Below are 24,005 nucleotides of genomic sequence, written 5' to 3'. Positions count from 1 at the left end.
TATTTTGGGGAAAAAAATTGTGTTTGCATTTGTCAACATAACCCCCAAATATTTCACCTTTTTCTCAACTTCAAAACCAGTCTTTTTAATCAATATATCACAATCCTGAGAGGACATATTCTTAATCAACATTGTTGTTTTCTGTTTGTTTATTTTAAAACGTAGAGCCACAAACTCATTTAATTTCCTCATCAAATCTTATTTTTGGGTCTTGCAGGAATATAACCAAATCATCAGCAAATGCCCTCAGTTTATAAACTGCTTTCTTGATACTTATACCAGTTATTCTCTCATCTTACCTAATATCTCTATTCAAAAGTTCCAGCACTGAAATAAACAACAGAGGAGACAAGGGGCATCCTTGTCTCATACCCTTTTGAATTTCACATGAATTAGTTAAATCATCATTAATAACATTTTTTGATATCTATCTATCTATCTATCTATCTATCTATCTATCTATCTATCTATCTATCTATCTATCTATCCATCCATCCATCCATCCATTCATCCACATCCACATACAGATGGATAGACAGACAGACAGACAGACAGACAGATGTGATGAAAAAATAATATATTATACACTTGAAATAAATAAATAAATTAAAAAACAGTTCCTTACTGCAATTTTTCTCATCCAAAGCATCTAAACAATCCACAATCTGATTGCATTGAGTTGATTTCAGAATGCAAGTTCCATCTAAACAGCAGAATTCCATAGAAGAACATCCAGAAACTATAAAGGAAAAAGGGTATTTTTAGGGGCAGGGGAAAAGGGAAAGAAAATTAAAAAAAACACCTTTGATTGACGAGGATAGATGATAGATAGATAGATAGATAGATAGATAGATAGATAGATAGATAGATAGATAGATAGATAGATAGATAACAGACAGACAGACAGACAGACAGACAGACAGACAGACAGACAGATAGATCTTCAAAAAAGGGAAGAAAGTAGATCCAGGAAACTATAGACTTATCAGCCTGACCTCAATATCTGGAAAGATTCTGGAAAATATAATCAAGAATGAATCAGCAAACACTTAGAGGCAAAAAAAAAAAATCATAACCAAAAGCCAATATGGGTTTATCAAAAACAGATCATGCCACACAGATCTTATTGCATTTTTTGACAAAGTGACAAAATTAGTCGACCAGAGGAATGCTGTGGAGATCATTTACTTGGACCTCAGTAAGGCATTTGATAAAGCATTAATTAGTAAAAATAGTATAAATGATAGCTACATATTTATTTATTTTCATAAATATTTACTTTTTTCTAACTAAAAGAAACAATTTATTTTATTATTTGGTTAGCAGAAACTTGAATAATTGAAATTAATATCTAGTTAGTTCACTTTCTCATTCTAGATAAGGCTTATTGGTGACATTTAATATACTTATTTCTAAAGAATGAGATCCCAGCAAGATCCATGGATGACAAAACATTTAATACCAGTCACCTAATGTGTTTTTTTTGTGTATGTGTGATTCTGCTTGTGTATATATATATATATATATATATATATATATATATATATATATATATATATATGTATATATATATATGTCTGTGTGTGTGTGTGTGTGTGTGTGTGTGTGTGTGTGCATGGCCATATGTATGTGTGTGCGCATGTATGTGTGTGGTCTAAAAAGTGCTTACCGGTATTTTTTAAAAAATAAGGTCTGTGAACATATTGTACCTATCTGTACAATTACATAGCAAGGCTCATAGGAATATGACCAATTACCATCAATTATCTATTTGTCTTACAAGAAAAGATGCTGTGTATAATTAGAAATACTGGAGACAGGAAGTGTAATCTATCCTTCATACCACATAAGAATCTGAACCCCTGAAATGCATACATAAATGCCAGATGTTATATGCTCACATGCTGTGGAATACAATTCTTCCATTCTTGACTAAAGATTTTAGTGATTAAGTTATTGAAAAATCTCTGAGTCTCAGAAACATGGCATTGCAAACTAAATATCACTATGAAATAGTATTATAGCTTTAGCTTTATCAACTCTAATTTGCAGCAGTAAGCAAATTATGTTTAAGCCATAAAAGACTTTACCTGCTAATTCTTGCATAGTTTAAATGCACAAGAAATTACTTTTGGCAAAAAAATGACAATTTGGCAACAGTATATTGGCTTAATATCTGTTTAAAACTGGTGTTGAACCTGCTGTTGTTTGGCTGCCTTCAAGCACTCGAAAAAAAACTGCAGTTTTCCTAAAAAAAGTACTTATAATTTCTCCCCCTTTAAAATATTTCCACTCCACCCCACAGCACAAATAACAATAACAACTAATTTGTGCTATTTGTTTTCACTGAATGCTAATTGTTTCAATGAACACAAATGCGTTTTTAAAATACTGAAGATTAAGCAACTGTACTGAATAGCACAGAAAATAACACATAACAAATATCAACAGTGCCAAAATTATCTGTGTTATTCAATTGTAACAGTATCAATTTTGTGTTTGTGTGTGGGTGTGGGTGTGTATTCTTTTACTTCTTGTATACAGAAAAGCAGGCTTCCTTCACACACAAATATTTAGATCCAGGAAGTGATCAAGCTGGCAGAAAGTATGAGGGAAAATTTCAGTATTTCATTCACATTCCCTCCTTGGACTTCCCACTTTCTCAAAGAATAGATTTATGAACAGTAGATGTGCATACAGGAACAGGATATTAAGAAAGTTATCTTTTTGCTTCTGCTGACAAAAATCATTCTGAGTACAGAAGCTGATCTAGTTCTGAATAAAAATCTATTCAATACTTTAAAATGTGCTAAGCACATTGATTTGTGCTTAGATTGTAAGCCGCCCTGAGTCTTCGGAGAAGGGCGGGATATAAATGGGATTTTAAAAAATGCTTAAAATTAGCTTATTACCGTCAGTGCAAGTTTAATAACATTTTAGATATAAATTTAGATTTATTTTTTATTTTTATTCAAAGAAGTGGCAAACATTGCTAATTTTCCTTCAGCTTCCTATTTTCCTTACAGCAACATTCCTCTAAAGTGAATTGGGGTGAGAGAGAGTGATTGGCCCAAAGTCATTCAGCGGGTTTTCTTGACTATAGCAGGATTAAAACTCAGTCTCCTGTTTTCTAACCTAGTCCTTTAATTACTAGACTAAATTTCTTTTTTGACATATGAATTGAATTAAACATGAAAATTAAGCATGATAAAATTGAATACACTATGTTTATATGTTTTATTTTTATGCTGTATTATACTTTTTTTCCCTATAGGAACCAACGTTTGTGCCAAAAACAATGGTGGGTGTCAGCAACTTTGTCTCTATCGGGGAAATGCACAGAGAACATGTGCTTGTGCACATGGTTATCTAGCGGAGGATGGTGTGACATGTTTAAGACATGATGGCTACTTGCTTTATTCAGGAAGAACAATACTAAAAACTATACATCTTTCAGATGAGAAAAATTTAAATTCACCAGTGCAACCTTATGAAAATCCAGAATATTTCAAAAATGTAATAGCATTGACTTTTGACTATAGACAGAAAGGAAGAGGAACTAATCGAATTTTCTTTAGTGATGCACATTTCGGAAACATACAACTTATTAAAGATGATTGGACTGGTAGAAAAATTATACTTGAAAGTAAGTACACTTTCTAACAATGAAGTTTGTTTCTTTATATTTATTTACTTACTGACAATTGTGTATTGCATAGTGTTTGCAATCCTGGCTGGCATATAGGTTTTTATTTAAAAAAAGTGATAGGATTATTAAATTTATTATATTTAATAGAACTAAATGTTCTGGATAAAGAGATAAACATTTGTAAGAATGGTGGAAGGTCCTGAGTTCCCTACCCTTTTCCTTAAATGCAATTTTTTTAGAAATGTTTTTGCTGAATGAGGATTTGGAAGGGAGGGGAGGAATTCTGAAAGCAAAACTTTAGAACTGGGTAGACATCAGTGATTACAAAAATTAACTGAATCATTATAGTAATGATAAATTGAAGATTTGCAGTTCAAGATTTGCAACGGGGATAAGTTATTGGTATGATTAATTGTGGCTCTCCCTTGCATACTGTTTTTACACTTTTTCTTATTTTTAATTCTCACTTTTACTTTGGTTTTCTTCCTTATTCTGTCATTTAATACTTCCTTATCTTACTAAAAAGCATCCTGTGAAAGTCTTTGTGGAGATCAATACATGTTAGTCCTTTGAGTGATGACATGCGTAATTGCAGGAGACAAAGATGGCAAATGATAAAATCATGTAACAGTCATGCAAATTCCATTATTTCATACTTGTGTCAGACATTAGGATACAAATACCTGATCACAGCATTTATATGGTTACACTACAGTGCACATATTGTCACTTGGCATAATTTCAGTTTGCTTTGAATGCTACTGGTGATGACATGGGCATATCAAAGATGTCAACTTGAAATGTAGTTAGAATAAACAACGAAAGGAATAATGAAGGAAACTAAAGAAAACACGAAAAATAATATGATTTGTGTCACTGGAATTAATTGAAGGAATGTCATAGATTATTTTTCTGAAAATGATCTGAACGTATGGCATAAAGGTGATGAATACATGCAAGGAAATGAAGTGCTAAAGTTAACTATGAATAAAAATAAAATTAATGTTAGAAAGTATAAAATGGTATTTTTTAAATATGAATCTATAGATTGATAGTTATTCTACTTTTTGTAGGGGGAAAATCAAATATATATTTGGGGAAGATATACAATGTTTTCAATAAGTACAATCCAGAAAAAAATATTTTGTTAGATGATATGTATGAGTGGGTCACTGGAATGAAGTGTGAAAATGCTGAAAAAAATGATTGGATTATTTATATGCCAAAAACTAAATAAGAATCATGACTGTCCAGTCAGTACTTGCTCAGAAAAAGGTGTCAACATTGAATGTTATTGCTTGACAAAAGGACTCTTTTACTACATTAACAAAAACATGGTTAATAAAATATTTATTAAATCCATTCCTATGTACAAAAAGTGAATGATTATAAAGCTAAAATATTATTGATTTTACTGTCTACAATGAAATATTCAGATAATTAGTAAACAATTGATGAAAAGTGGTCCAGACCACTTTTCCAAAGCGAAACATTTTTGAAAAATTGACATTGAAAAAAGGGCAAGAATAAAAGTAAAAGCAGAGCACCTGCAGGAAGAGAAATCACAAATTTTGTATGAAAAAATATTCTAAGATAAAACAATTTTGCAACAACATAAGGGGAAAATTGACAGGCCAAAAGGAACTGCTTAGTAAAAGAGGTGGTGCATGAGTAAAATGCATTTAAGAAATAATTGCCACCAAAAATTAATAATGATATAAAATAGATTATGAGATAGATTGCATGATACAGAGATTCTTAAATTGGGGATAATTTGGGCATACTCCTGGAGGTAATGGAGCAATTTACTACTGATTGTTTTAACAGTCAAGAATCCACTTTGGAATTCTCAGAACCAAGACACTCATGCAAAATAGCTGGGTCAGGTGTTTTTGGGAGTTACACTGGTATAATGTGCACAGACAGGAAAAGTAGTGAAAGAGAGAAAAGAATCATTAAAATTAAAAGAGGATGACAAATGAAGAATGACTTTGATGTGCTTTTTTTAAAAAAAATCATTTTGGAACTGGGCAAAAGGCACTAAACAAAGTGAATAAAATTAATAAAAATGAAATCAGTGGGAATGAAAATGAGAGATGTAAATGCTAGATTTATGTAGTACTTCAGAGATTCATATGGGAGTTATAGTAATATGTCAAAGAATGGATTTGAAACATATATTATACATTAGTTGTTCAGGTTTGACAGGGAAAATTGAATAAAATTTGCAGTGGCAAAAACTAGAGCAAGCAGATTAATGTTTGTACCTTGATAGAATATTTACCTGAGGGTAAGAAAATAAATTGAGATTTTAGATGTATAAGTGCCACTAGGAAAAATGGTGGGTAATATGCAGTCTATTGTGAGAAAGAAATGTTTGTCAAAAGAAGCAACATAGTTGTTATAATTGTGTACTGCTTCCCAATCTATTTTATGAAAAAGTGAGTTGAGCGTGTCAGAACAAACAAGTAAAAAATGTTATGGGAATGGCTACTTAAATATGATAAGACATCAAGAATAGGTGGTTATTGGTTAAATATGGATTTAAAATAAGTAACCAATACAGTACAAATACATGAAGAAAGGTTAATGAGTCAAAAGGAAGGAGAGGATTGAGAAATGACTGATGGCATGTAATTGATAAGATCCTGAAAAAGAGAATGGTGAGACATTGAAAGAACAAAAGTCAATACATGAATTGGCATGTAGTTGTGGTGGAACTAAGGATCACTTGCAAGGATAGAAATAAATGATGAGGTATAATACATAGTGTTGAGGTAAATAGTTTTTCCTCCCCTCCCCTCTCCTTCCCTTCCCACAATTTATATAATATTACTTTACCCTGAAAGGAATTAGCATGATGGATATGCATGTGTGTAGAGTCTATATATATATATATATATATATATATATATATATATATATATATATATATATATATATATATATATATATATATATATATATATATATATATATATATATATATATAATTATATTTAGTTTAGAATGGAAAACCAATCTTTTCTTCTTTATATTTCTATTTTTTTTTAAAAAAATGTATACATTTAATAGTTTAAAAACTGATGCTACTTTCAGAAAAATACAAAAGCTATCAACAATATTTCTTACCAAATCTGGTAGTTTTGTCTTGGAATTTGCACACTTCCTAAATCAGTCTGAATTTTGACAGGAAGTTTAAAAGCAGCTATAGGCTCAAAAATTGGTAAAATCAGGAACCCATGCTTATTTCATAATTATATCTTTAAATGTGAATAACATTAATGTAGAAACTGTAATTAGAGTTTATTGCTAACTTAAGCAACAATAATGCCAAAGGTAATTTTTACATCTATTAACTCCTTTATTTTGCTCCATAAATAGATATAGAGGTGATCTTCAGTGTTAAGCTAAATAGATCAACCAAAACATGTTAGCATAAAATGTTGCAATCAGCTTAAATGAAAAATATCTCTACACAATCAGGATAAAGGTCAAGATTACAGTTATTGGCAATATTATGAAAATGGTTTGTCATAATCTTCTCCTGGGATATTTTTCAATTTTCAATCTAATCTGTGAGTCTCTGTTGAACTCCCATTTAGGCTTTAGCCAGGTCTGGCTCTACTTATCTTCTAAGCCTGACAAAGTCAATGAAGTGCTGTTACCTAGATGTCCTGGAGTGAATCATTGTAGCTGAATCATAAAGTCACAAAATCACCTTAGGAAAGTCCCTGTTGCTGGGATTCAGGGTAGAATCATACTTTCTGTTTGTTTTAACATTAGTTTGAGTTACTTATTACTTCCTGAGAGCAGGAACAAATGACTTTACTCTCCAACACTGCCAGGCCATTGCATATCCACCCTTCTGTTCAATATCGGCTTCTTAATGCCCTTCAAAGCAGGTGGTCTGCTTAAATTCCTTCTGACAAATGATAGCTCTAAATCTGATTGGCCAGAGCACTTGGCATGCCACCCTCCCTTTCCAGCAGATGCACCTACCCTATGCAGCATTTTCAATTTGGGTTGCCAGGTTCCTATGTTCTTGGCCAACACCTGCCATTTTTTGTTATCTTGATCCAGGGATGGTCTGTTAAATCATCCTTGCCCCCATGTTCCTTTCCTATTTTTCTCACCTCTCTAGAGACTCTTTGCTCCAGTCAATCTTTACTTTTCCCAATGTGCATCCTTTTGATTTCTGCTCCCCTTACTTTGTAATGCCCTGCCCACAGTATTGTTAACTTTCCCTCTCACTTTTCTCCCCCCCCCCCATCTTCAATGCTACTTTGTTTCTCTTCTCAGCTGTTTCTTGCTATACTGCTTGGATGGATTTATGGTGTTTATATACAGTAAGAGATTGTAAAGGCATTCATGTATGCAAGCATCCAGAAAGTAAAGGAAAAGAGTGGCAATTAGTGTGTGGGGGGGAAACATGCCCTAAAAGGAGAAAGTAGGCACATGTTGACCTGTTAACACAGGTGCCAGCCTAGAGGATTGTCTTCCCCATGCAGATGGGAAGGGCAAGAAGTAAGGTAACAGTCAGTCAGAGCCTGCAAAGGCCATTATCCAGACTGAATTTAGATCTACTTGTTGCCAGACACTTACAGTCCAGACTGCAGTATTTAAAGTCAACTTCAGGAAGAGCAGGAAGCAGCATGGGAAAGAAGCAACTTAAGTTGCTGAACGAACAATACATGGAAGTTCTTTGAACAACATAGGAGTGGCTTCACTTCCTCACTAATTAAGCAATTAGTATCAATGGTTTATAGAATACTATCAATCTGCCTTTTCTATTTCATTTGGACCTTTACCGCATAGGAAAAAAAAACACCATGCAATCCACATACCCATCAAAACATGTTTGTAGCATATATCCAATCACACGAATAGGATGTATGGGAACCTAAAGTTACATAAGCTGCCTTTTGATAAACAGTCTTTTTCACTTCGCTAAACAGATTTATACCTCACAAGCATCACATTGCGTAAGATGTTTTAGTTCACTGGACACAGATTTACTACTTAGAAATAGCCCATCATGTAGCATGTTTCTAGTTCACTGGAAATAGATTTACTACTTATATACAAACCATTATCAAACATAGTTCCAATTCATTGAATATTGATTTAGAATTCATAAAAAATGCATTATCTGACAAATTTTCAGTTCACTGAACTAATTTGTAACTTATAAACAACCCATTATCTAACAAATTTCCTTCCAGCTCACTGAAAGTAGATTTACAATATATAAACAACTTTTATCTAATGTTTCCAATTCACTGAAAAGAGATGTAGAAGTTACAAGAATATTAATAATTAGTAAAATGTTGCCATCACACACACACACACACACACACACACACACACACACACACACACACACGGAGAGAGAGAGTATAAGAACCGTTGTCACATTTATAATTAAATATCCTGTGTGCTCTATTCACTTTTACAGTTAAATGCTACAGTATATTATTGATGTGACATCACTTAATTTACAACAAAGTTTTTTTTTATTAAAAATTTTTAACATACAATTTTTCCTTTAAAAATCCCCCTCCCCCTCCCTTCTCCCTCCCCCCTACCTCTCCCCCCTCCCCCCCTCCCCCCGACTTCCCAGAGCTAAATACAAGGTATATATAAAAAAAACAATCATAAACAACCATATACTAACAACCATAAACTCTAAAACCCATCACTCTCTAGCTTATATAGGATAAATATATATATATATTAAATATATATAGAAAAACAAAATAGAAAAAGAAAAAAAGAGAAGACTTATTCAAACGCTACATGAAACTTCTTAACCCTATACTTGTTCTGGATAAACTCAATCCATTTTCTCCATTCCATAATATAGCGTTCTTGCGAGTGATCTTTCAAATAGGCCGAAATATAAAAACAAAGTTTTTATATTCATGTATTTTTACCATGAAATATTAGCAGCTATATAATAATATTGATATAATATTTCTAGAACATATCAGTTTATAGTGAAAAAATAGTTCATTTTCTTCATGGATTATATAATTTGGGGATATGGTAGTCACCTTTATCCTCAGAAATTATTGACATGTTGTATTTCTATACTTCAGTAATTTTCTGAAATGGCCAGATAAGACAAAAAATTAAAATTAATCTATTTCTGTTTACAGAGCTAAATTACACTCAAGATAATACATTAAATAATTTCCAGTAGCCGTTTTCTCTCGTTCTTTTGAAAGAGGGTATAGAATGAGAGCTAATAAAAATAATGAAAAAGGATCAGAGAAGTGTAAGCTGCTGCTTATGAGGATTTTTTTTTAAAAAATAGACTAATTTGCAAATAAAGTTCTGAATCCTACATTTAGGGTAAGCTTATGCCTATTTATGATTACAGTGGTGCAATTTTCAATTGATTTTACTTATCCCTGATTTAATAATGTTATATCTGATAAGCAGACAACAGACCAGTCATTAATGGCCTATTGTCTGCTTATCAAATATAACATTTTTTTAATCAGGGATAGATCAGATCAAATCATTAAGGTGGCAATCATATGAGCTATGGATAAAATACATAAGGAAACTCTTAATTTTAAAATAATAAATAAATATTTCAATTTATTTTTATGTTCTTTTCCTTTAATTCATGTATTTATGTTCTTTTGTGAACCAAAGTTTCTTATATGTGATATTTATTATCATAATGATTGGCATTATTACTGTAGTTTGTATCATTAAAGTTATTTATTTTTATATTGATGAATAAAACCATATGAAACTTAATTATATTTAATGTTTACATCAAATTAACTTGCAAAATTGAATCAGTTTGAATCAGATCACTCCAATGATTCAGAAGGTCTTTTTGTAGATGTACAAGATCTATTTTTCCAAATAAAAACCAGATTGAATCAATCAATCAGTTTGGCTATTTTGAGTTAAAGGGTTGAACTTTTGAATGTTTGAGTCACTGAATCAGATGAGATTAATTATTTGATGTGAATTAGATTCTAAGTGATCTGCACACCTCTACTGCTGAATGGTGTACTGAAATAATAACAAGAAAAAGTTTGTAATTAAGCAATTGAGCAAGGATGAAAAAATAAAGAAATATAATGTTATCTATAGACCTTTGTGAAAGGGACACGGTGGCTCAGTGGGTTAGGACACTGAGCTTGTCGATCAGAAGGTCGGCAGTTTGGCGGGTCAAATCCCGAGTGCCGTGTAACAGAGTGAGCGCCTGTTACTCGTCCCAGCTTCTGCCAACCTAGCAGTTCAAAAGCACGTAAAAATGCAAGTAGAAAAATAGGGACCACTATGGTGGGAAGGTAACAGCGTTCTGTGCGCCTTTGGCGTCTAGTCATGCTGGCTACATGACCACGAAGACGTCCTCGGACAAGCGCTGGCTCTTCGGCTTTGAAACGGAGATGAGCACCGGCCCCTAGAGTCGGAAACGACTAGCATGCATGTGCGGGGGAACATTTACCTTTACCTTATAGACCCTTGTAGATCTTTAAAAGACTGCTTCACTCAAATGAAGGACCCATTTTGAATCAGCAGCATGGCCAATTTATTTCATTTGAGAGTCAGCTTTTGGGCATGCATAGCACATGTACAGAAGTTCCCCTTTGCAAAATAAACAGCTGGTCAAGTCAGTTTGCCCCATCTGGATTCCTTGAGGAGCCATTTCATTGTACCGGAGAAGAGTGACTCACATCCTAACTTAGACTCAGGGCAGATCCACACAACTGAGGCAAAAATAATTTGAAAGGCAGTTTTGTTATTCAGAACTTTGGGGAGAAGATGTATTTCTCTTGATAGAGAATGTTATAATCAAGGTATAATCTGAATACCTTTTCCCTGATCACCTCATTCAAAGCCCTTAGCTCCTGTGGCTGTTGAAGGCTTTACACATTAATGCCAACATAAGCAGTTAATGAAGCCTTCAAGGATCAGTGTTATTCTTTAGCAATTCCACTTAATACTCTGGCTGCAACATCTGTGGGCAAACTCTGTTTCCAAACCATCTTTTTGATTATTCATGAAGTAAATGTAGAATTTTAAACAAATATAATCCAAAGAAAAAAATGATATTTTCAACATGGAAAAAGGGAGAATGACTGGTATTTTTTTCATTTTTCTATATACAGAAAATTATTCCATATTACTTTTATTTGTTTACCTTTTTTGGTGGTTCATACACTACTTGTATGTAAAAAAAATAAGAGCTACCTGGGAACAATTAATATACAGCAATAGCAATAACAGCACTTCTATGCTGTTCCATAGTTCTTTTTAGCATTCTCTGAGCAGTTTACAATATCAGCATAGGAGTCCTCATCTAAGTCCTCATTTTATCAACCTTGGAAGGATGGAAGGCTGAGTTCAACCTTGAGCCTGTTAGGATCGAACTCCTGGCTGTGGGCAGTTTGCCCACGATAGTGCATTCTAAAGACTGTGCCACCAGGACTATATTGTTAATACAGAGTGGCATACAACATAACTCTCCACTTATTGAAGACTATTTATAATCGTGTTTTTTTCATTAAATGATTTCTGTTATGGATCTTTATTATGGATATTTATAACAGTTTATCATTACATTCACAAATTCCTGTTCAAGAACCTTTTCACTTTTTAGTACTTCCACAAAATGAATGTGGGATGAGTACAGTGAAGATCAAAGAAGAGTTATTTATCTATTTGTTGTAATATTTATTAAATTTCTGTGCTTTTTTGTTCCTATTAAGCAATTAGGCCAATTTATAGCATAAAACAACGCTACAAAAATTCACAAAAAATAAACATAAAATGCAAGATTCCAAAGCATATTCTAGATTTCACAGCAGTTACAGATCTATTAAAAATTATGAGGTTATAAAATCTGTACCATGGAGAACTTTGAGCTGCTTTTGACATGCACCAGTAAAATAAGAAACATCTTTCTACCTTTGCCCTTGATTTTTTGGCAGCATGTTAGTGAAGCTGAATTGGCCAAATAAAAGGAAGATATTTCATACAACTTTTCTTTAAATAATATAGGGACATAAATGAAACAATGACTAATAGGTTAATCAAGAAGGTTTTCCAAAAGGGGGAGGAAAAAACGGAAGGGGGGAAAAGACAGAGAGTGGGGTGAGTCAGTGATAAATGTAATAAATTTAACTGGAGGGGGGAACTAAGGAGAAAAGCAGTTGAAATATGATAGTTGATGGATTCATAGATTTAGAAAGAAAATAATGTGATTTGATCCTATAAAATAAGCTGAATAACAAGTTGGTTAAGAGTTTCATGAAGTAGAAAAATTAATACTGTATGATTAATTAAGATCTTATACCCAGAGATACGGACAAAAGCAATTACAGGAACTCCTCAACTTACAACCAATTGCTTAACAACTGTTTCAAGTTATAATGGACTTCCAAAAAGCTACTTTTGATTCATTCTTGAAATTATAAATTGTCATTTAATCAAATTTCAGAAGCTTGGCAACTGGCTCACATTCATGGCTGGTTGCAGCATCCTGCAGTCATGTAATCACAATTTGAAAAATTTGTTGCTATTTTCCAACAGAAAATGGCAAAAAACCTCATCCATTTGATAGTAACATGACTGAAATTCTGGGCTTCATTTTGGGCATAGCTTGAGGGCTACCTACATTCCATTTATGAAAATTTACCTATTTGGTGGCTAATATAATTCAATTATATTCAGTCGAAACATCAATTTTCAAATGATTTTTCTGAGAATGCATGGCCAGAAGTCCAACAAATTAGTCAGACTTTAGCTTTCTTGGATAATATGTGATAAAATAAATATTTGGGAAAAGTATATGATTTTGTACATTCAATATTCTAATATCTTTGAGATCACTTTTTTTTAAAAATTTTACAAACTACATATGAATATTCCCTTACAAAAGTAATATGTTTTAGTTTTTCAATAAGGATCTAAATCAGATACGCTGACTGCCAATCAGCAAATTGTTTAGTGCTTATTTTTATATCTTTTTAAATATGTTTTTTGTCATTAGTGACTTGGTGCTTCCTTAGGAAATCTAAGGAAAAGTAAAAAAAAACCTAATCTGAGCCTCATTGTGCCATTTATAATATATGCGAGCTATTAAAATGTATCCTTATATGGATTATAGTTCAAAACATTATTTCCATCCCAGTTACCAATAATGGCCACTGCTACCCACTACACATATTCTGTATAAATAAATTGTTAGAAAAGAACCTCATTTCCAGAGTTCTGTCAAATAAAATAATTAGCGGACTGTTTCTAAAATAAATACAAAGAATAAACCCAATAAACAGAACAGCAAGTATGTGTTAAACAAAGATGCAACATCTTCAAAAATAGACGGAGTGCCATTCAGTGCACTGTATGCTTCATATTCTATTACATATTCTATTAGTCCATTAAATCCAATAGATTTAAACATTCAGTATTAGCAAATATTCTACATATAATTGCTCAAATGTTTGTTTGATAATGTTACCTCTTCCCTGACACAGTTGAAACATATAACAAAGTTGTCCTGTAAAAAGTTTTATACTGGAGCTAGAAGCATTGGCAAAAAGCCATGATTTTATTTATATGATGAACTGTGCATTGTAATATCATGAACCCCTGTCTAATTCTTTAGTAGTTTTGTAAGATGTCATGATTAAAGTACAAAAGTGAAGCTTGTACTGCAATGTTATAAAGTCATTTCCCCTCCTATCTGCAGAAATTCATGGCTGGAACTGAAGCAATGGAATTGACTCACAGATATAAATTTTCTAATCTTAAACTGGTTTAGCCAGCCCCTAAATAAAATAAGGTCAATAAACAAGGAATATATTTAAAAAACATCACTCAGTTGAAAATGTATGAATTTTCCAATAGTAATGAATTTTAATTAATCATTTAATGAAATAATAAAATAAAGATGATATGTCAAATGTCAATCTTAATGGTGAGAAAAAAAATTAAAATTTTAGAGTCCAAAATTCTTGATGAGATTTTAAAAAGAAGAAACACTAAAAAATTAACCAGTTGTCAAAGAGTCCATTGCCTTGACCTGAGCTTTTCAGTTATTTTATATTACAATATTCAGCATAGGAATAGAAATTTCTCCAGCTATTGATTTTTATCTTTTGCTGTTTTGTTCTCCAGGGAAGTAAACTGAAGAGTAACATTATAGTATTTATAGGGTATATCTTATTAATGTGATGTAATCCATCTTTGTTAAGTTCAATACAAATGTTAGGTGACATTTTGAAATGCATGATGCGATCACTCTGCTATCAGTTCTGTAAATCAGAAGCTGTTCCTTTCTGTTGGGCAGACAGTTAATCAGTTACATGCTATATTACTGATTAAATTCAGATTGTCAAGCAAGAGACAAATAATGTGTTTGTATATTATATTTCATTAGTGCATATTTCATTTAAATATGCTAGTCACTTGAAAATTGAAGATCCTATTGCTTCATGAACAAGATCTAATGCATATAAAGAGTGCTGTGTGCATTGAGTGACTGCCCTCAGTGTTTTGATTTTGCTTGTGACCTAAGTGTGTTTGTGCACATGTAGGTATCTATTTGATGGCATTTAGAAGATGTGCTAATTTCTTGGTTTGTGGTAATTTTTCTCCCACACTTCTCTTATGTCCATAGTCAGCATTTAGTATGCATATTCTGTAAGAGAACATTATCCTCCCTCCACCCCACCCCCCATAATCATTTATATAAGATTACAATTCCATCTTTACTGTTAAGAAAAGCAATCACAATAGGTCCACAGATCCTAGGTGGAAAAATGGTTAACCTACAAAATTGATTTCTCAGAGACTGTAAAACTCGATGGCATATCTCACCTGCCTTTCTGTTTTATTCACCAAGGAATAAAATATTGCTATTCTGAGATTTAAATTTATAATTAATCTTCTCTATATTAATTGGTATAAATCATAGATCTTTTAAATGTAGCACATTTATTCTAATAGTATGCAGTGAAAGTGATATATAGTGGTATCTTGGTACGTGGTTCTAGGAGGTGCCGTGAGTACCAACATTTTCCCCCCATAAGGAATAGTGAGTCACAAGGCAGCAGACACCAAGTTCTAGTTTGTTCCTTGAGTACCAAACAAACGATGAGTACCAGGATAACATTTTTAAGTCAAAATATATTGAGTACCAAATTCGATGAGTTTAAAGCAGTTGAGTACCAAGGTACCACTGTAATCAGATTATGCTATCCTACAATTTATAGGATAACATAATTTTATATTGTATAAAATGTGAATTTAAATATTAAGAAGTTATACTTTTATTGTGCCATTCATACATTTTTCTTAATTAAAACATGTATTTAATGATCTGCTGTGACAGATGTTGGATCTGTGGAGGGTCTAGCATATCATAGGGCTTGGGATACTTTGTACTGGACCAGCTCTACTACATCTTCTATTACAAGGCACACAGTTGATCAGAAACGAAGAGGTGCTTTCAACAGAGAAGCAGTAATAACGATGTCTGAAGATGATCACCCACATGTATTAGTCCTTGATGAATGCCAAAAGTAGGTATCATTTTCCTACATTTTTTACTGGTTATGTACATTCTTGCTAACAATTGCATTGTGAACATATGTCTTCCTTTCTTCTTTCTTGAGCCACTGTATTCAAAAGTGTGATACAAAAAGGTACACTTTTGGGATTACAGTCAAAATGTTTTCTTTCATTTTGTTGATTATTAGAATAGTGTTTTTTCAATTGGTTTCATTAGTATTTTTGTTTCATATGAAAATATTCTATCATGTTGGTCAGGGAATGAGTTATCCATTAATGTAGGATGCTTAAGCACGATCTGACCACTTATTTTTTATTTATTCATCTATCTCATTCTATAACCATGCTAGGTAGAAACTGAATTTATACTGAACCATTATGTACTTTGTGATCAATCCACTAGGTTTTTTATTCCCAAAAGTTCTCCAAAGAGTAATGGCAAGAGTGACATTTTGCTATAGTGCTTGAATGGACATTAGATGTTGGACATTAGATGATTTTCTTCCCCACAGAAAAACACAAAAGTAGCTGTTAAGTTATTTCAGAACATTTTAATATAAGATAATTATTTTTCCTTACATTTACCAAACTTCTGTGCTCTCAAATTTTCCCTTGTATTTGCCAGTCAATGGTCTATAGCTCACAAAATATGGCCTTCCATCGTATCTTTATTTTTTACTAGTATCACTCCATGAAACACTAATTGCAACTTGTTGATGTATCATTACCTGTGAGATAGATAGATAGATAGATAGATAGATAGATAGATAGATAGATAGATAGATAGATAATGTACATTATTTGTAGGTGAAATGTATTTTTAACATAGAAATTATGTTTTGCTTTAAGTTTAATGTTTTGGACTAATTGGAATGAGCAGCATCCAAGCATCATGAGAGCTACATTGTATGGCAAAAATGCACAAGTTGTAATCAGCACTGACCTCTTAACACCAAATGGACTTGCCATGGATCATAGGGCTGAGAAACTGTATTTTTCCGATGGTAGTTTGGGAAAAATAGAAAGGTGCGAATATGATGGATCACACAGAAATGTAAGATCATAAAACTAACTTTTAGTAATATATTGATATTTCTATAAATAAATAACTGTAATATTTATTTTTGCATCCTTATTACAGTATAAACAAAGAATAGTAATTTGAGGTTCTTGTTGTTATAATAAATCTGTTTAATGCTTATGCTATAATTTTTCCATCCTTCAATCTCACTAGAACAAATTGATTTTCTATTAATATATATGTATAATTTCTGTATAGTAATGACCAGATAATTATGTTTTTTTAAAATTCGATTTTATCAAGGTATTAACATGTGAAATATAATTTTATTGTGAATTTTAACATACAAATGCAATGTAATTTCATCCTCATATATACAAAAATTGTGTATATGCTGTATTGTATTAACAGCATACAATGCTTCCTAAGAGATCCTAGAAAATAGGTGCAAGTAGTCTTTGACCTACTTCTGGTCACTTAGCTACCATTCAAAGTTATGACATACCCCCCCAAAAAAAAGAGATATGACCCAGGTTCAAAGTTATAGCCACCCTTATGGCCAACTGTAGGGATACAGCAGCACAGCCCCCCACCTTTCTCCCGTTCATCCTGCCTGATCAGGGCAGGGCCTCCCAAGGCCCCCCTGTGCCCCTCAGGATTTCACCAAGCCTTGGCATACTCTTAGGCTGGCTACTCAGCCACACAAGGGAGCCTAGAGAAACTACCAGCACACAGAGGTCTTGGACTACTTGCAGGACTCAACCTGTTCCTCACCCAGATCCAGGGCCCAGCAGCACCCAACTTACCTTTCATTTTTTGCAGAGGGACCTGGCCAATGCCATGCAATATTAAGGAAGCTGCCTGTTTCTTGACAACCGCATGTTATTCTCCTAGCAAGTAGTACTTGTCATGGGACTGTACAGGATTCTGTTTTTAAGGAGGCTCCACAACTCCATAAAAAAATGGATCCTCCTTAAAAAACAAAGCCCCGTACAGTCTCATAGGAAGTGCTAATTTCTAGGAGAATAGCCCAAGGTTGCCATGAACCTAACAGTCTCTCTAAGAAAGCTGAGATTTACATCACATCAGCCAGGCTCCTCTGCAAAAAAACCAAAAAGATAAATTTGGGTGATATGCTTCACTTAATGATTTGATTTGATTTTGATTTTATTAAATTTATATGCCGCCCTTCTCCCTGAGGACTCAGGGCGGCTCACAACCATAAAAATTAAAAAACATAAAGTATTTTTTTAAAAAAGAATTAAACAATAGATGCAATAAATACAAGACAATTTAACCAAGTAAAAAGCCTAATTAAAAATCAAAGTCAGTCCAGGCCCGCTTGTTGGAACAACCAGGTCTTCAGGTCACGGCGGAAGGACTGAAGGTCAGGGGCTGTCCGCAGCTCCGGGGGTAGTTCATTCCAGAGGGTCAGTGTGCCCACAGAGAAGTCTCTCCCCCTGGGGGTCGCCAGCCGGCATTGCCTGGCCGACGGCACCCTGAGGAGGCTGACTCTGTGGGAGCGAACCGGGCGATGGGAGGTTTACAATGGCAGCAGGTGGTCTCGCAAGTACCCCGGGCCTAAGCCATGTAGGGCTTTAAAGGTAATTACCAGCACCTTGAATCGCACTCGGAGGGTAACCGGAAGCCAATGCAGCTTGTGCAGGAGTGGTGTAACATGGAAGTACCGAGATACTCCCATAAGCACCCATGCAGCTGCATTTTGCACCAGTTGAAGCCTCTGGGTGCTCTTCAAGGGCAGCCCCATGTAAAGAGCATTGCAGTAATCCAGGCGAGAAGTGACGAGGGCGTGGGTAACCATGCATAGGGCATCTCAGTCCAAAAAGGGGTGCAACTGGCGCACTAGGCGAACCTAGTAATAGCCATCACAACTGTAATGATCAGGCTCCATCATGGTTGTAGGTCGAATATAGTACGCAAAAGAGTTTTAATAGGTAGGGTAGGTAAATGGCATGAGATAGTTTCCCATTCAAATGTGGCTTGCATATCCTCAAGATGGAGGGTTCCTTTTAGTAACCAGCAAATGGGAAAGATTTCAAATATAGGAATTCTTTTTAATTCATTCCCACTTAGAGTCATCCCTAATTAGCTGATATTTCTCTGTGTATTTTTTTGTGCTCAAAACAGATAAATTTTCTACTTCACAATTGAAGTATTTCCATATTTTGACTAGATTATGCATGACAAGATACTGAAAAACAGCTGTATTCTGAACCATTATCTATCATTCCTTTTTATCTGACCTTCTTATTGCTACTATAAGTTCATTTCATATATTCTAGTGATATTCAATTAATTTAATATAGAATCAAATATTCTTTAACTATCAAGGTTTCCACATTAATTAAAAAAAACAGAAATATTGGAAAATAGATAATTTTACATTTACTTAATCCCTTTATTTTTCTAATCAGGTGATAGTCAGATCTGGACCTGGCACTTTTCTCAGTCTAGCTGTGTATGATGCTTGGATCTTCTGGACAGACTGGGTGAGAAGAGCTATACTGAGATCCAATAAATATACAGGTGGAGATACAAAAATTCTTAGATCTGATATCCCACATCAACCTATGGGCATCATAGCTGTTGCTAATGACACTAACAGCTGTAAGTTACTAAGTACAACATCAGTATTTCTTTACTGGTAGATTTTTTTAAAAAAAATCAGTAAAAGGATTATTTTTGCAGTTCATTATACTGTTCTCTTTTAGATATATAGCTTTTATTACAGAAAAAAGACAATTATCAAAGAAGTAACAATCTTAATTTGAAACAGTTTTCAAATTGTTATTTTTCTGGATGAGAAAGCATGTTCTCTTGAAAAAGTATTCAGATTTGTCCCTTGCTTGAAATGTGAAATCTGTGGGAATTTTGATGAAAAGTATTTTCAATACCCATCCATTGGCTGGTGGGGCTGCACACCAATTTCCTGTTAAAGAAAAGCCCCTCTACCCATTTCTTTACCAAGGTAGCAGGCTAACAAGATAATTTGTATCCCTGTATTCAATATGTTATAATGCCATGGTAACAAGGACAAGTGTTTAATTAAAAAAAGGCCACCTGGTTCAAACTATCTGATTTCCTTACTGTTTCATAATTAGCACTTATCAGATCTTCCAAGATATTTTTATATTTTTCACTAGGTATACTTTCATTATTTCCAACTATGGTCCAAATTAATCAGTCATTTCACTTAATGTATTGACATTTCATCTGATATTCAAATCCCACTTCCAAATTAGCAAATTTTGTTGTTATATAAAAAGCCTGTTACCATACAAATCACATAAAGTCATCCAACTATTTCATCCCTGTTTCAAATTTGAAACTTAACCATGTCTTTTTCTTTGCAATATAATTTATATCTATTTCATATATATTTATTGATGATAATTCTGCTAAAATAATTAAGATATACAGTATATTACATTGGAAGCCTCCTTATTTCTACCATAGTAGAAGTTAGCATATTTCACAGGGAGCTTTAGATTACCATGGTTACACTGATGAAGAAAAAAGGAAGAGTATTTCCTGATATTTACTCTTTGACACAGATAATATGTTTTCTCTTCAGTCTCTGAACAGTCTTCAGTTGCCTTTCAGTTATTTCTCTCTTACCAGAAGAAAAGTAATAAGTTGTTTAACATGCAATCTAGCTTTGCTTCAGACATCATTTATGGACTTCTTCATTTTGTATATCCTAATCTAGAAATACATTGGTATTTTGTGTTGATCAACACATTATTTTGAGGGACCAGCATGCATAAAAAGTATCTATCTATCTATCTATCTATCTATCTATCTATCTATCTATCTATCTATCTATCTATCTATCTATCTATCTATCTATCTATCATCTATCCATCCAGTTTCTCTCATCTTACCAAACTCATTCCCTTGTATTTTATTTTCAAAGAGTCATTCTTCTGATAGATGATTGTTGTTCCTTACTAGCTTCATTGTTAACTACCTGCCTAAACTCCTTGATTCTGTGGCTTGGTTGACGGTCAAATTCGCTAAGCCTGTGATCTTGGAATACTTCATGCTACCTTGTCTTGGGGTGAAGTTTGAGATAGTTCAGGAGTTTATGCCCACCATGATAGCAGTGGAACTGACATATAATGGTTACCATTTGCCAGATTTGATTGGCAACATGATCTAAACATGGGAAAATTGTCATTACTCCTGTATCATGGTTAGACCACATTCTCTTTGCCCTAGAACCCCCTGGTGCTGCTCCAATTAGAGAGAAGTTAAATCTCTTCACCTGTCCCAAGTGACTAATGGATCCCATTGGTTTTCAGAGCCAGTTTTTAATTGATCCACACATTCTGAGCCACAGAATGTGACACAGTTCCTCCTGGGAAAAGTTGAATTGGAGATTTTCCTTCAGGGCTACTATGAAAATTATGTGAGACATCTGTCAAATAAAGTCACTTGGGTCTGCTTCAAGCTTGACTCTGGCTTTGAGGCTGATCCCATGGAAGTGACTGGTTCAGTCTGATTTGGTTATCTGGGTTGAGCTTGATTTTCTTGATTTTAATGAAATGGACAGGGTTCTTGGCATTGTTAACTCAGCCACTTCTGTGTTGAACACATGTCCCTCCTGGTTAGTAAAGGTTTTCCAAGAGATGGCATGCATGATCTTTGCAGTAGTGAATTCATCTTTGAAAGATTGGGGGACGGTGTCCCAATACTGTTTAAAGAGGCTGTGATTTACCCTGTCTTTAAGGAGCCATTGTTTGAACAACAACTCCATTCTTTCCTTCATAGGATAGGTTGTTGAGAAGGTGGTTGAAATGCAAGTTCAAAGAATCCAGGAGGAAATTGTTTATCCGATAAACTTTATCGGGACCCTTTTCAGTCAGGTTTCATATAGGGCACAGAACCAATATGGCATTGATCATATATATGAATTACCTCTGATTGGAGTGGGATGTGGATACTGTGTCCATCTTGGGTTTCCTTTATTTTTGGTAGCTTTTAATACTTCAGTCACTCTATCCTTCTGGACACCTCCAAAAATTAGGCATGGGGGGTGTGCCACAATTTTGCATTGGTTCTTATGCTTTTCCCAAGACAAGTTCTAGTTTGCAATTATAGAAAGACAGATTTAGTATACAGTCCTTTTTTTGCAGTGGAGAAGAGGCTCAGGGTTCAATGATCTCTTATTTAAAATCTTAATGAAGCCAACTAAGTGAGATTATCTACAGCATGGCGTGAAGTATCATGCATATGATGAGAATAACCAGCTCTATATCTCCTCACAAGGTTGACCAAGGATTACTGTGAAAGTTTTGTCTCAGTGTCTGGAGACTATGTGAGTCTGGATAAGGAAGAACAAGCTTCAATTTAAACTTGGCAAGATTGAGTGGCTATGGGGCTTAGGGGTCCATCTTTGGTAACAACAATACCAGTGTACAATATGGGTATTCTTCTGGACTCATGGCTCCTATTCAAACTGTACAGATAGTCTTCAAGTTATGACCATAATGGAGCCGGTCCATTACAATCATAAGTCATAACAGTCATAAAATGGGTCAGTCATGTGATTGATCTGATTTTGTGACTTTAATGGTGGTTAAGCAAACACAGTTGTAGAATAAATACCATAGTCTTAAGTGAAATACAGCAATGTTGCCAAGCACCCAAATTGCAATCATGAGACTAGAGAGAAGAGGAAATCATCAGAACTTCAGATATGGATCATAAGTGCCCTTTTACAGGTCCATTGTAACTTTGAACGGTCGCAAGGTGACTGGTACAGCACTACCTGTAGATCGTAACTGTGACCAAGAGAGCTTTTGCAAAACTTCATTTTGTATAACAATTGCACCATTCCTGGATCAGGAGCCACTGTTCACAATAACTCACTTCTGAGTGGTTTAGTGCAATGTATTGTACATATCTAAACCCTGAAGACCATCTGGAAATGGCAACTTGTCCAGAATGCAGTCATATCATGTAATGTACTGGCATTGCTATCTTAAGAGATCATAAATATTGAAACCAACTGTTCTAATGCAAATTGATACTTGTTTTTATTATACAATCTTTTCCCCACTAGGTGAATTATCCCCTTGTGCCCAAATGAATGGAGGCTGTCATGATTTGTGTCTCCTGACACCTGATGGGCATGTTAATTGCTCATGCAGGGGTGACCGCATACTTACAGATGATAACAGATGTGTATGTAAGTACAATTGTAATCCTTCCTTCCTTCCTTCCTTCCTTCCCTTCCTTCCTTCCTTCCTTCCCATTAAAGATAACTAAAAAAATTCAAAATTTCACGTTTTTTCATAAACAGAGTAGAAAGAATTAAATGGAGTTTTTTTAAAAATAGGGAAAACAACTCTGATAGATTCATCTATGTAGGAATATATATATTTTTAAGTGGTGTTCCTAAGTTTTCAAAATTCAAATTTATTCATAAACAGAATTAAAACAAAAGGCAAAAGTGTGTTATATTTCATTTCTTATAACCTTACTTGTGGAGGGAAAAATCTTGTACTCATTTTTGCATATATTTTCTTTCTTACATATTTTCAGTAAAAATTAAATAATGATTGTATTCCAGTTTGGATGATACTACCTGTTTTATCTAGTAACCCCCAAAAAACCATGGATATCCAGTATGATTGTTGTCATAACAATTGTGTTGTGAATGAAACTGAATTTTTATTCAGTTAAGGTAGAAGTAAAGTAAATAGTGAAGATTGTGAAATACATGAGAAGCCTGGTACTGGAAGAGGACCAAAGGCTTAG

General features: G+C 33.8%; 1 protein-coding gene across 1 annotated transcript in view; it reads left to right on the top strand.

Moving 5' to 3' along the window:
- The window catches only part of LRP1B (LDL receptor related protein 1B), a gene marked incomplete at both ends in the record, with an annotated part of 936,568 nt that overhangs the window by 781,589 nt on the left and 130,974 nt on the right, over positions 1-24,005 (top strand). Inside the window, 5 exon segments of the mRNA XM_083348746.1 lie at positions 3,275-3,646; positions 16,020-16,209; positions 17,048-17,252; positions 19,655-19,847; positions 23,308-23,433. Of these exon segments, the coding sequence (XP_083204872.1) occupies positions 3,275-3,646; positions 16,020-16,209; positions 17,048-17,252; positions 19,655-19,847; positions 23,308-23,433 (1,086 nt within the window).

Source organism: Vipera ursinii, assembly GCF_947247035.1.
Source record: "Vipera ursinii genome assembly, chromosome: 1".
In the NCBI taxonomy this organism is placed as follows: domain Eukaryota; kingdom Metazoa; phylum Chordata; class Lepidosauria; order Squamata; family Viperidae; genus Vipera; species Vipera ursinii.
This window is presented reverse-complemented; position numbering and strand designations above follow the sequence as displayed.